This window comes from Haliotis rufescens, unplaced genomic scaffold (assembly GCF_023055435.1).
Source record: "Haliotis rufescens isolate VD_foot unplaced genomic scaffold, xgHalRufe1.0.p SCAF_1, whole genome shotgun sequence".
Lineage (NCBI taxonomy): Eukaryota > Metazoa > Mollusca > Gastropoda > Lepetellida > Haliotidae > Haliotis > Haliotis rufescens.
The window spans coordinates 82,130,629-82,144,635 of NW_025963779.1; the positions used below are offsets into that span (position 1 = coordinate 82,130,629).

Sequence of the window (14,007 nt, forward strand, 5' to 3'; positions counted from 1 at the left end):
GAGCTGCTCATTCTGCATATCTGTAATAGCCGGATCTACTCATTCTCCATGTCTGTAATAGTCGGGCCTACTCATTCTGCATGTCTGTAATAGCCGGACCTTCTCATTCTGCATGTCTATAATAGCCGGACCTACTCATTCTGCATGTCTGTAATGGCTGGACCTACTCATTCTGCATGTCTGAAATAGCAGGACCTACTCATTCTGCATGTCTGTAATAGCAGGACCTACTCATTCTGCATGTCTGTAATGGCTGGACCTACTCATTCTGCATGTCTGCAATAGCCGGACCTACTCATTCTGCATGTCTGTAATAGCCGGACCTACTCATTCCCTATGTCTGTTATAGCTGGACCTACTCATTCTGCATGTCTGGACCTACTCATTCTGCATGTCTGTAATAGCCAGACTATTAACACATGTTGTATGTCTGTTAGTAAGTTGACTTGTTCATGTCTACAATAAGCATACTCATTCATGTTTGTTCATGAACAAACTTATTCATGCTGCAGCTGTTAATAAATAGATTCATGCTGCATCTGATAACAAATGGACCTATTCATTCTGCGTATCTGTTAATAAACACACCTATTCATGCTGCATATCTCTTAGTGGACTGAACCAACACATGACACATGTCTCGTAAGAGACTGAACCAACACATGACACATGTCTGTTAATAGACTGAACCTACACATGACACCTGACTTTTTAACAGACTGAACCTACACATGACACCTGTCTGGTTATAGAGTGAACCTACACATGACACCTGTCTGGTAAAAGACTGAACCTACACATGACACCTGCCTGGTAATAGACTGAACCTACACATGACACCTGCCTGGTAATAGACTGAACCTACACATGACACATGTCTGTAAATAGATTGAACCTACACATGACACATGTCTGTAAATAGACTGAACCTACACATGACACATGTCTGGTAATAGACTGAACCTCACATGACATCTGACTGGTAATAGACTGAACCTACACATGACACCTGCCTGGTAATAGACTGAACCTTCACATGACACCTGCCTGGTAATAGACTGAACCTTCACATGACACCTGTCTGGTAATAGACTGAACCTACACATGACACCTGTCTGTTAATAGACTGAACCTACACATGACACCTGTCTGGTAATAGACTGAACCTACACATGACACCTGCCTGGTAATAGACTGAACCTACACATGACACCTGCCTGGTAATAGACTGAACCTACACATGACACCTGACTGGTAATAGACTGAACCTACACACGACACCTGTCTGGTAATTGACTGAACCTACACATGACACCTGTCTGGTAATAGACTGAACCTACACATGACACCTGCCTGGTAATAGACTGAACCTACACATGACACCTGTCTGGTAATAGACTGAACCTACACATGACACCTGCCTGGTAATAGACTGAACCTACACAAGACACCTGACTGGTAAGAGCCTGAACCTACACATGACACCTGCCTGGTGAGAGACTGAACCTACACATGACACCTGTCTGGTAATAGACTGAACCAACACATGACACATGTCTGGTAATAGACTGAACCTACACATGACACCTGACTGTTTAACAGACTGAACCTACACATGACACGTCTGTTAATAGACTGAACCTACACATGACACACGTCTGTTAATAGACTGAACCTACACATGACACACGTCTGTTAATAGACTGAACCTACACATGACACATGTCTGTAAATAGACTGAGCCTACACATGACACCTGACTTTTTAACAGACTGAACCTACACATGACACCTGTCTGGTTATAGAGTGAACCTACACATGACACCTGTCTGGTAATAGACTGAACCTACACATGATACCTGCCTGGTAATAGACTGAACCTACACATGACACCTGCCTGGTAATAGACTGAACCTACACATGACACCTGTCTGGTAATAGACTGAACCTCACATGACATCTGACTGGTAAATGGCTGAACCTACACATGACACCTGCCTGGTAATAGACTGAACCTTCACATGACACCTGTCTGGTAATAGACTGAACCTACACATGACACCTGTCTGGTAATAGACTGAACCTACACATGACACCTGTCTGGTAATAGACTGAACCTACACATGACACCTGACTGGTAATAGACTGAACCTACACTGACACCTGTCTGGTAATAGACTGAACCTACACATGACACCTGCCTGGTAATAGACTGAACCTACACATGACACCTGCCTGGTAATAGACTGAACCTACACATGACACGTCTGTTAATAGACTGAACCTACACATGACACACGTCTGTAAATAGACTGAACCTACACATGACACACGTCTGTAAATAGACTGAACCTACACATGACACACGTCTGTTAATAGACTGAACCTACACATGACACATGTCTGTAAATAGACTGAACCTACACATGACACCTGCCTGGTAATAGACTGAACCTACACATGACACCTGCCTGGTAATAGACTGAACCTACACATGACACCTGCCTGGTAATAGACTGAACCTACACAAGACACCTGACAGGTAAGAGCCTGAACCTACACATGACACCTGCCTGGTGAGAGACTGAACCTACACGTGGCACCTGTCTGGTAATAAACTGAACAAACACATGACACATGCCTGGTAATAGACTGAACCTACACATGACACATGCCTGGTAATAGACTGAACCTACACATGACACCTGTCTGGTAATTGACTGAACCTACACATGACACCTGTCTGGTAATAGACTGAACCTACACATGACACCTGCCTGGTAATAGACTGAACCTACACATGACACCTGCCTGGTAATAGACTGAACCTACACATGACACCTGCCTGGTAATAGACTGAACCTACACAAGACACCTGACTGGTAAGAGCCTGAACCTACACATGACACCTGCCTGGTGAGAGACTGAACCTACACATGACACCTGTCTGGTAATAGACTGAACCTACACATGACACCTGACTGTTTAACAGACTGAACCTACACATGACACCTGTCTGGTAATAGACTGAACCTACACATGACACGTCTGTTAATAGACTGAACCTACACATGACACACGTCTGTTAATAGACTGAACCTACACATGACACACGTCTGTTAATAGACTGAACCTACACATGACACGTCTGTTAATAGACTGAACCTACACATGACACATGTCTGTAAATAGACTGAACCTACACATGACACACGTATGTTAATAGACTGAACCTACACATGACACACGTCTGTTAATAGACTGAACCTACACATGACACGTGTCTGTAAATAGACTGAACCTACACATGACACATGTCTGTAAATAGACTGAACCTACACATGACACACGTCTGTTAATAGACTGAACCTACACATGACACACGTCTGTTAATAGACTGAACCTACACATGACACATGTCTGTTAATAGACTGAACCTACACATGACACGTCTGTTAATAGACTGAACCTACACATGACACATGTCTGTAAATAGACTGAACCTACACATGACACACGTATGTTAATAGACTGAACCTACACATGACACACGTCTGTTAATAGACTGAACCTACACATGACACGTGTCTGTAAATAGACTGAACCTACACATGACACATGTCTGTAAATAGACTGAACCTACACATGACACACGTCTGTTAATAGACTGAACCTACACATGACACACGTCTGTTAATAGACTGAACCTACACATGACACGCGTCTCTTAATAGACTGAACCTACACATGACACGTCTGTTAATAGACTGAACCTACACATGACACATGTCTGTTAATAGACTGAACCTACATATGACACATGTCTGTAAATAGACTGAACCTACACATGACACATGTCTGTAAATAGACTGAACCTACACATGACACACGTCTGTTAATAGACTGAACCTACACATGACACCTGTCTGGTAATAGACTGAACCTACACATGACACATGTCTGTAAATAGACTGAACCTACACATGACACATGTCTGTAAATAGACTGAACCTACACATGACAATGTGGTAGGGATAACAATTATTTATAAAGGATTAATTAATTAACCGCAAAAGACACGTCACCATGGATAGATATATGAGAAACCGTTTTTTTCCAAACACTAAACATACTTTGAGACACATTAAACAGATGAAACTTGGCAAAACTGATCATCAAGGTTGAAAATAAAGTGTCAAATGTTCTTCAAGTGAAACACAACACTAGTCTCTGAGAAAATGGCATCACAAGTCAGTATTTCGTGTGTCCGCCATGTGCATTGGTGACTGCCGTGCAACGTCGATGCATGGAATGGATGAGGTGGTTGATGAAGGCCATAATCACTTGAGCCCACACTCTGAGGAACGCCTGACGCAGTTCAGCTGCAGTTGGTTGGACCTCATTCAGTCGTCTTTGAATCTCGTCCCACAGGTGCTCAATGGCATTTAAATCGGGACTGAGGGCAGGCCACTGCATGGTTCTGATGCCATTCAGCTGGAGGAAGTCTCTTGTTTCTTGCTCGGTGTGGGCACGGGTGTTATCATGCTGAAACTCATGGTTGCGGCGACGTGCCAAATGATGTATGGCGTGTGGTCTCAAGACTTGATCAATGTACCGAGCTGCTGTGACACCATTGCCTCTCCCTGGACTGATGTTCTGGAAGACCACAGGGCCGACCCTCTGTGCAAGACCAATTCCACCCCACACCATGACTCTCGGACAACCCAACGAGTCTCTCTCAACAACATAAGCATCCGAATAACGTTCCCCGCAGCGTCGCAAGACTCTCTGCCATTTGCTGTTGAGATACAGTAACGGCTCTCGTCTGAGAAGAGGACTCTTCTCCACTGCTGGTGGCGCCAACGCTGGTGCTGTGTTGCCCACTGAAGACGGTCCCGGCGATGACGTTGTGTCGGAATGGGTCCTCGGTGTGGCCTGTGACAGTGGATGTGTCTGCTCGTCAATCGTCAACGCACGGTGTCCGCACTAATGTGTCGCTGGTGTGTCCCCAGGGTCTGTCGAGCAGTTTCCACAGCAGTAACAAAGCGATCTTGAAGGTCTTGACGATCCAGACGTCGGGTGGTGACCCTTAGTCTTCCACTATGTGGTCGGTCATCTGTAGTGTTGATGGTCTGGTACCGTTGCTGGAGCCTGTATATGGTCCTTACGTGGACTTAAATTGCATTGGCTACTTGTCGGGCGGTTTGTCCAGCTTGCAATCGTCCAAGGGCTTGGTGTCGCCGATTTCTAGTCAATCTTGGCATGTGGTAGCAATTTAATAACGAATGTGGGTGGATTTTTATAGGTCAAGAAATGGGGGAACGCATGTGCATTTCAATTTGCACGGAACTCACGTGCATCGGGTTACCATGGCTGTTGCCGTGATGCGTTTGGGCGATCGGTTTTATTGCCATTGTCATCAAATTTCATTTTTCCGGACAAGGTAATGTCAGATTATAGAAACTTTGACAAAAATAACACATGACCACTTCTCATGCAATGTTACTTGGGGTTTTGTTTCTTTTGTGGTTCAGTATATATGACGGCAGTCAGGAGACAGTCTGCAACCGCCTGATCCTGTTAGTTGCCTCTTACCACAAGCATGGGTTGTGGAAGACCAATTCTAACCCAGATGTTCACAAGTGCTGCTCAAATATAAAGTAAATAAATATCATTGTTACTTTAGTAACTAAACATTCTGGACTTGTCTGGTATATGGACATTAGGAGTAACTAGTTTGCATTTTGTTTTGGATTTAAATTTGATGGTATCCATCTAAATTCATTATAACATTTTCATTAAATTTTAAAGAAATTCTTGGTCACATATTATTTCCTTCATCTCAACAGAATATTGACTGGGCATACAAACCTTTGAAAATAACAATTTCCTGTCCACATTTAAAAACCGATTACAAAATAATAAACAGGATATGTATAGAGTTTATTTCCTCCAAGTTTCAGGCCATAGGCCCATAGAACATACATGATCTCAATAAAGTGTATGCATAAATACATGAAAAGAATATAATACATAAATAATACATCAGCGAATTATGAGTGACTCGCGTAATCTAAAAGCGTGGTAGATATATTTAGCAAGTTGTGTAATAGTGTATTTACATTAAGAAGACATAAGATTTACAAATTTTTCATAGGATGGATAAGTGTGAAAATATGTATCAATAAAATGTAAACGTTATGTTGAATATGAAGTACAAATAAGAAGGAAATGATATTCGTTTTCAACGTAGTTGAAGTCCAATTTTTGACATTGTGGGCAAAATCTTTTGTTTTTTTCTTTATTGGTATGACGTCCAGTTTCGATCATAAGTTTATGGCAGCTGCATCGGAATCTTGTTAGGGTTTCTTTATAGATCTTCTTGTTTACTTCCTGAAGGTACATTTCTATTGTTAATACCGATTTGAAAGTTAAATATGTTTCAAGTTTTGATTTTTGAGATAGGTTTTCAATCCAAAGTTGTTGACCACACTCCACGATATGTTGTTTGAATTGTAAAATTAATATTTGCGGATCTCCAACATCTTGAATTATCCAGGCATAGCCAAATCCATACTTGAAAAGAATGGTTTCTTTTATATATGTTGCCCAGGATATACGGCCAGCTTCATCTAATTTGTACATCATTAAATACGTTTGCTTCGGTAGACGATCAGTGTTCATAGAGATTAATGTTGTCCAGTATTTAATACATTTACTAATATAATACACATATAATCGTTGTCTTCCAGTTTCACCAAGAACAGCGTCATTGCTTGCATTATTTGGTAGGTTAAGAATCCGTTTGTAATATTTAGTCTGTACCATCTCTATAGTTTCGTAGGTATTGGAAACCCCCAAACTTCAGAGCCATATGTTAATATTGGTAAAACCATGGATTCGAACATCTTGATTGCAGTAGTGATTGGTAATCCTCCACATAGATAGTTTATTTTATAGATATAATGACATACTTTTTCTGCTTATTGTGCAAGTGTTGCCGTTGCTTTTGTCCATAGCAATTTAGGAGTGAAAAATAGTCCCAAATATTTATAAGATGAAACAGTCTCTATTTTTTCTTCTCTGTAAGTCAAATTTTCATAGTTCCTTAAACGTCCACCATTTCTAAAAATGATTATCTTTGATTTGTTCATATTGAGAGACAGTCCCCATTTTTTACAAAATTCACTTATACAGTTGATCTGTTGTAAACGGCATATGAATGTTCCTGTTGAAACGATATGGAATAAAATAAACGTTTCTGTTCACGAGGCTCGATCTTACTTTGTGTTGGTCGAGGTTTGAACTAACTCGGTTAGATTATGTTGAAAGAGTTAACTCCCTTTCATAAAAGGTGCGCTATTTTATGATTTGATCGAAAACGTTTTGAATAAATACATGATGCCCGGACCCTAACACAAAATACACATACTGAGTGTTCAAGGGCTTTGCTAGTAATTACGGACTACTAACAGTAAAACATACTGAAGTTTGAACATTTACGATATCGGCCTACCGAAGTGAGTGACCAGGTGAGATAACGGACTATTGGCTATAAGGTCTAAATAGGTAGTTTACATTAATTTCTAGTTACAGTAATCGAGATGGAGGTCATTAGTTATTTGATATGTTTTCTCAAAGTTTACCAACAACATCGTGTGTATACGGAAACAAAAGAATGCATTTTAATTTATGATCATTGATTTGCCTCACTTATATCAGCTTCCATTGTGGTCTAGTGGTTAGGATTCCTGGCTTTCACCCAGGCGGCCCGGGTTCGATTCCCGGCAATGGAACATACTTTTTACATTTTGTAAAAAAAAACTTTAATAAGTCTAAATTATCCAAGACCGTGTACTTACTATCACTTTCAATTGAGTAACTTTTATATATAAATAATTCATGCATTTGTTTATTAGACGCCAAAACAGAATGGATGTGAAGATAATGTACTGTTACAATGATCATTATTTTGCTTGTTTATGGGTTCGAATCCCAGTTCACCCCGATAGTGTTTCTAGGATTGTCAGCACCAAAACCGTGCTGATTGGTTTCTCCGAAGTGGTAAACATCTTAGACCTGCATCACCTCGGGCTTTTCTCCCACATTAAGGTGATACGCCTTGATATAACTGGAATACAGTTAAAAGTGGCGTTGAACCCAACTCACTCACTCACTCATTATTTTGTTATTCAGGTTTATTGAAATATTACACAAATAAATAGTCAAAAGCATTTAAAGACTTATAAATCCAAATCAAAATATGTAAAATCATGACAATATCCAATGCGATTGTGATATTAATAAACTCCCCCAGAAAGATACACACAAATGTACTTTTTTAATGACATTTGATGGATTGACTTAAATGATCCACGGAAAGCAGTTGAATGTTCATGTGTGACACGCACCACCACAGTTGACACTGATATCAAAATTTCGGGTATATACAGTTAGTAGGTGAGAGTCCACCTTGGGAGTCAAGAACTACCCGACTTCTCCTGTAGTGCCAGTGCCAGTGCCAGTCTCTGGATGTGGTTGACATTGTCACGCCCGTCTATCCAACACCTATGTATGCTAGATGGGGTTAAAATCTGACCTGCACGTCTGACATTATCAGTTATCATAACAGGAGTGGTGTGTGGCTGCAGAATTCCATCTCAGAGCCCTTGTGCAGCTGAATTGCCTGAACGTGAACCAGCTTGGTCCTGCCTCACCATCTTGGCCGATATCTTTCACAAACCTTGTATGGCAGATGCTGTAGAGGCTGTCGTGGTCCCTCGCCAAGGGTAACGCACCTTGATGTAGATGTCCTGGTCTATTGTGTCACATGATCTACTGTATGTGTTGGCAGCTGTGCAGTTGGCCAGATAAAAAGGACAGGTCAACGAAAACCCTGCATATGGATAGTTTGGCAAAACTGCACATTTGTGATCTTCAATTTGCCTTAGCTGCATCTTAGTGACTGTAACAATGGACAACCAAATTACTTTGTGTTCAATTCTGATTTCTTTCATTTTGCGTTTCTTTTGTTGGTGCGTATAACGTTTAATTTGCCAAGAGGGTCTCCAGTGCCCCATGTTTTTCTCCCGGTGGCAATTCCAGGTCAGAAGAGGTCCCCTGTGCCGCAGGCTGGTCTCCCGGTGGCAATTCCAGGTCAGAAGAGGTCCCCTGTGCCGCAGGCTGGTCTCCCGGTGGCAATTCCAGGTCAGAAGAGGTCCCCAGTGCCGCAGGCTGGTCTCCCGGTGGCAATTCCAGGTCAGAAGAGGTCCCCTGTGCCGCAGGCTGGTCTCCCGGTGGCAATTCCAGGTCAGAAGAGGTCCCCAGTGCCGCAGGCTGGTCTCCCGGTGGCAATTCCAGGTCAGAAGAGGTCCCCAGTGCCGCAGGCTGGTCTCCCGGTGGCAATCCAGGTCAGAAGAGGTCCCCTGTGCCGCAGGCTGGTCTCCCGGTGGCAATTCCAGGTTAGAAGAGGTCCCCTGTGCCGCAGGCTGGTCTCCCGGTGGCAATTCCAGGTCAGAAGAGGTCCCCAGTGCTGCAGGCTGGTATCCCTGTTGGGACTAGTACAATAGTACCAGATACTTCTTAAAGGAATGAAAGGTTGGCCACATAATGTGACCTAGCTTAATAAAATAAAAACAAATTGAAGAAAATAATGTTGCACCTAACAATGGCAAAAGATCCAAGAGATTTCAAAATTCATAATTTTGAAAGCATGTTACCTAATTGCTGGAAAATACCGGTAATTTGAAACATATTTGGAAGAAAAGGGAGATAGCTTTCGTAAACAATCAAGGCAAATCAATGCAAGGCCGACTAAGCTGTTCTCACAAACAAAAGACAATATACTCGTTAGTCATACTGCAGTTTATTATTCAACAACAAAAATTCAAACATCATCAGACTAATCCCTACTGTTTATACAATGTGGTCAATAATGAGCTTTGTGTAAATAAAGTTATACCATATTCTCTAAATTATATATATACTGAGAATATGAGATTATGCACATACAAAATATTCAAGATATTACTTCCTGATGAGAAGCTAGACTGGAATGCAATGGGATGATGTTCGTGAACACTTCATATTTATAATTCTATTCTCATAAATCGCAACAATCATAATAATTAGTCCAGAGTACTGCCTGAGATTCAAATGATGATAAAAATTATTGCAGTACAAATTGTGTCCCCTTCAATCAATAACACAAACTGTTCACACTTCTTCGTAGAATAACAAATTATTGATGAAATATCAATAATTTGGAGAAACATTCTTATTTAGCTGAATTTAATATTGATTGATCAATTGTTAGCGAGTCTATCTGTGAGGATGTGATACCTTCCTCTCTGCCATCATCACATTTGGCAGAATAAACTGCAACACCACAAGTGAGTGAGTTCGGTTTCGCTTCTTTTAGCAACATTCCCACAATATCACAACAGCGACACCAGAAATGGACAATACCAAAAATATTGTATTGTGCAAAGCAGTAGCTTCTTTCTCTGTATATTGTAATTCAACAAGCAACAAAATATAAACCATATTCATACTAAAATTTAAACAACAAAGACCCCAGTCAATCTCCAAATAAATCCTTATAAACTGATTTTGATTTTACTCAATCAAATGTACAAAAAAGAATAAAAAATCAATCTAAAAATAATTCAGCCACGCACATATTATGCACAAATAATTCAGTCCCCAACGACTTTCAAACTCATCACGTACAATGTGTTTCATATACAAGGAAAATGTTTAATACAATGAGTGTTGTTGACAACTGTATTTTCATACATGAATAATTTTTAATTTCCATATTTTCATTGTACAAAATATATTGGGGAGATATCAATATAATCTATTCCATAAATTTGTTTGTAAATAGGTTTTTAGTTGTTTTCTTAAAACTTTGATGACTAAATATGATAAAAGTTCATAGTTTGATTAAACTATATGTTGGCCAAGACAGTTGACCTTGACATGACAGGCCTATACTTGGATATGTTTCTTTGTTTAACAGTGCAGATCTATAGAATTCAGCGTGACAGGAATAATGGGCTGATATTGAACATAATGAAACGGGACAACTATTTATGGTCATTATAACGATGAACAAATTGTGCCCTTGTTTGGAAATGTCTTGTACAACCACTAACGAAACAGTTTGACAATTCACTCAATACAAAAACCTTTGCATTTGATTATCACTCGTACAGAAATGATGAGCGAACATCAACTGAATAGTCAAACAAAAACAAAACAATGGAATCCTCAAACAATAACAAGGTTCACATTTTAGAATCCTGCTTAAGCTTGGAGTGTCTGCTAACGATGGACTGACTGCGATATGTGTGATCCACTGATTTGTTGGGATGCATGATGGGATTCGGAACAGCTGTTCCCCAGCATACCATTCATACACTGTAGTCCACAACAGTGAAAGCTCTAACATCTAATATATGCTACTCAAAAGAAGTTAAAGATCACCCAATTTATTTTCCTGCGACTATAGATAATCTCTCATGGCTGGTGGGTATTGCATCACACAGCCTTCCAATTGTGGGTGTTCTTTAACATGTTTTGAGTAGTAAACATGTCTGATTTTTAGAAGCTAGGTTTTTTTTATATTAATCCGTAAAACGTTTATAGTGCAAGATCAGTTTGCGTATGATTTTTATTTGATTTTGTGAAACAACATTCAAGTCTGTAAATGTCAAAAAACGGTATCGGGCATAAACAAAATGGTAGAGTTTAGGACGTGATATGTAAGGATGTGATGAAACTGCATTTACTCAGGCTGGCTGTCTTAAGAGATGTCACATGCTACGTGTAGACAAATTACTTCTCCATCAGAACACGCGTGAGTGTGGATGATTCTAGAGACTGTATTAAAAAGAAAGAGTGGATAATTATGGTAATTAATCCTGATTAACAATGCCAGCTCCACGTGAGAGTGGAATGGTCTGCAGTCTTCAATGCCCTGTGACAGTATCATTAACACTCTTCCTTCTACTCATCCGAACTTCTGCACCTTAGTCAGGCATTTTTTCTTCTTCAGCTGTTATGTAGGACAGTATGCTTGCTGTTGCTGAAGATCCGAGTGTAAATGGCCTTAACGTACTCCTATACACATGATGGTGTCATGGCTTGATCACTTGCACTGTTATTTGTTCATTCTGGTGGGAGTCAATTGCACAGGACAGATGTTTTGAAGTGGTATTATTTCTCTGCATAGAAAGCATCTATTGTTTTTAGATACATCTTTGCGACAATTGGACGGCGAAGTTTCATGGTCGGACCTGTAGAAAGAAAATCACATCCGTATGAGTAATTTGGTTGAAATGGTTTGTATGCAAATGGCATTAACTTTCACATAAAGACACATATGCCCAGGCCATATGATAAAACCAATGCTATGTTTATTGTTTCCTCCAATCTCTTGGCACCGGTGGCCAAGTTGTCTAAGGCACTGCAATTCTGTGTAGAGTTGCATCCCTTAGGCACTCCAGCAACCTATGATTGTGGGTTCGAATACCGGTTTGCTCTGATAATGTTTCTAGGTTTGTCAGCATCATTCCCACGCTTATGGATTTCACCGAAGTGGTAAATGTCTGAGAACTGCATCACTTTGGGCTTTCCTCCCACATTACGCTAACACGTCGTGATATATCTGGAATACTATTAATAAGCAGAGTTAAACCAAATTCACTCATTCCTACAATCTCTATATAATGGTGCGTTGCCTGGTTGGCCTATGCTAGAAGGATTACACTGACGCACAGTCATAAATGCATCCACTTGCCATGGAGATTCGGAATACGTCCCTCGTACATGAGGTGAGGTGAAATGGGTTTAACGTCACGTTCAATTACTGCACTTATATATGTGTGTGTTTGTGTGTTTGTGTGTTTATAGTACTATCCTACTGAGATACCATACTGCAGCTTAACATAGATACCCAACTCAGACACGTAATACAGAGTCACGTAATACAGAGTCACAGAGACAGACAACCCAATCCATTCAGTCGCCTATCCTGTAATAACCCTGACCTACTCATGCTTACCTAACTCTCCTCCGGGTATCGAGAAGTCTTTAGGTAGGATGGACCATTTCTGGATTTTGGCTGCTCTGGAAACAGCCCTGCTGTTGGCCTTGTCGATGCCTGCCTGGATGGCCTTGAGGACTGCCGTGTCCGGTCGGTCGAGGATGTCACTGACAGTGGTTGCTGTGCTCCCTTCCGCCCTACACCACTCCATGGCTGGAGAGGTCAGTTGGTTCAGAGGCTCCAGGGTGTCTGGGTCAACCTCCGTCTGTGGAGAGAGGGGTGAAAGTTAACTTTTCTAGTAGGGTTCTTGAGTGACCTTACCCGTATGGACATAATGAGGACTGCCCCATTACATTGGGGCCACCCTGTCTTTCAGCACAATGGAGTCTACATGGGGAAGGAAGTACCATCGAAGGCATATTTGTGTCATGCCTGGGTTTTCTTTTGTTAAAATTGAAATTTCTGAGTAAATAAATGAAGCCAAATTGTTTTAGAGAGCTGTCATCTGATTGGCTCAGTAACTCATGCAGCCTTCATTTTTAGATTGGGCAGTGAAAGTGTGCTCGGGGTTCACCTGATGCGATCTTTTATGGAGGTGTCTTCAGACCTTAACCAAGGAGGTATCGTATAGAAGTACAATCTGATTTCAATGAGATTGCTCAATTGATAAATGTTACGTCCTATCATATCATCACTGCTTCATCCAACAGTTTGGTCCTTCTCACTCAGGGTGCAGGTATTCTTTCCAGCAAAGACCATGCTTCCCGGGTTTATCACCAAGCAACTGGAGTATCCGACCTTGTGTGCAGGTATTCTTTAGGGCTGGGACGGGTAACTCGGGTACTCAGGATGGCTCTGATTAGGACCCGGGCACACAGGACTACCCGGACCTATGGTTAGTCACGTGATATATCGCCTAATGACAAACTTTCACTACACCTCCATGGCTACACTAC

General features: G+C 41.0%; 1 protein-coding gene and 1 non-coding gene across 3 annotated transcripts in view; one reads left to right on the forward strand and one right to left on the reverse strand.

The window, feature by feature from the left end:
• The first annotated feature begins 7,724 nt into the window (after window positions 1-7,724).
• Window positions 7,725-7,796, forward strand: Trnae-uuc. Its single transcript has one exon. It is a non-coding gene; the product is annotated as a tRNA-Glu (tRNA).
• Window positions 7,797-9,849: 2,053 nt separating this feature from the next.
• LOC124136897 (long-chain-fatty-acid--CoA ligase ACSBG2-like) overlaps window positions 9,850-14,007 on the reverse strand; it is a 58,761-nt gene continuing 54,603 nt past the window's right edge. For both annotated transcript variants that reach the window (XM_046502937.2, XM_046502932.2), the window contains 2 exons: window positions 13,070-13,316; window positions 9,850-12,302 (listed from right to left, as the gene is read on the reverse strand). In XM_046502937.2, the coding sequence (XP_046358893.2) occupies window positions 12,223-12,302; window positions 13,070-13,316 (327 nt within the window). In that variant the 3' untranslated portion in view covers window positions 9,850-12,222. The remainder of the gene's footprint in view (window positions 12,303-13,069; window positions 13,317-14,007) is intronic.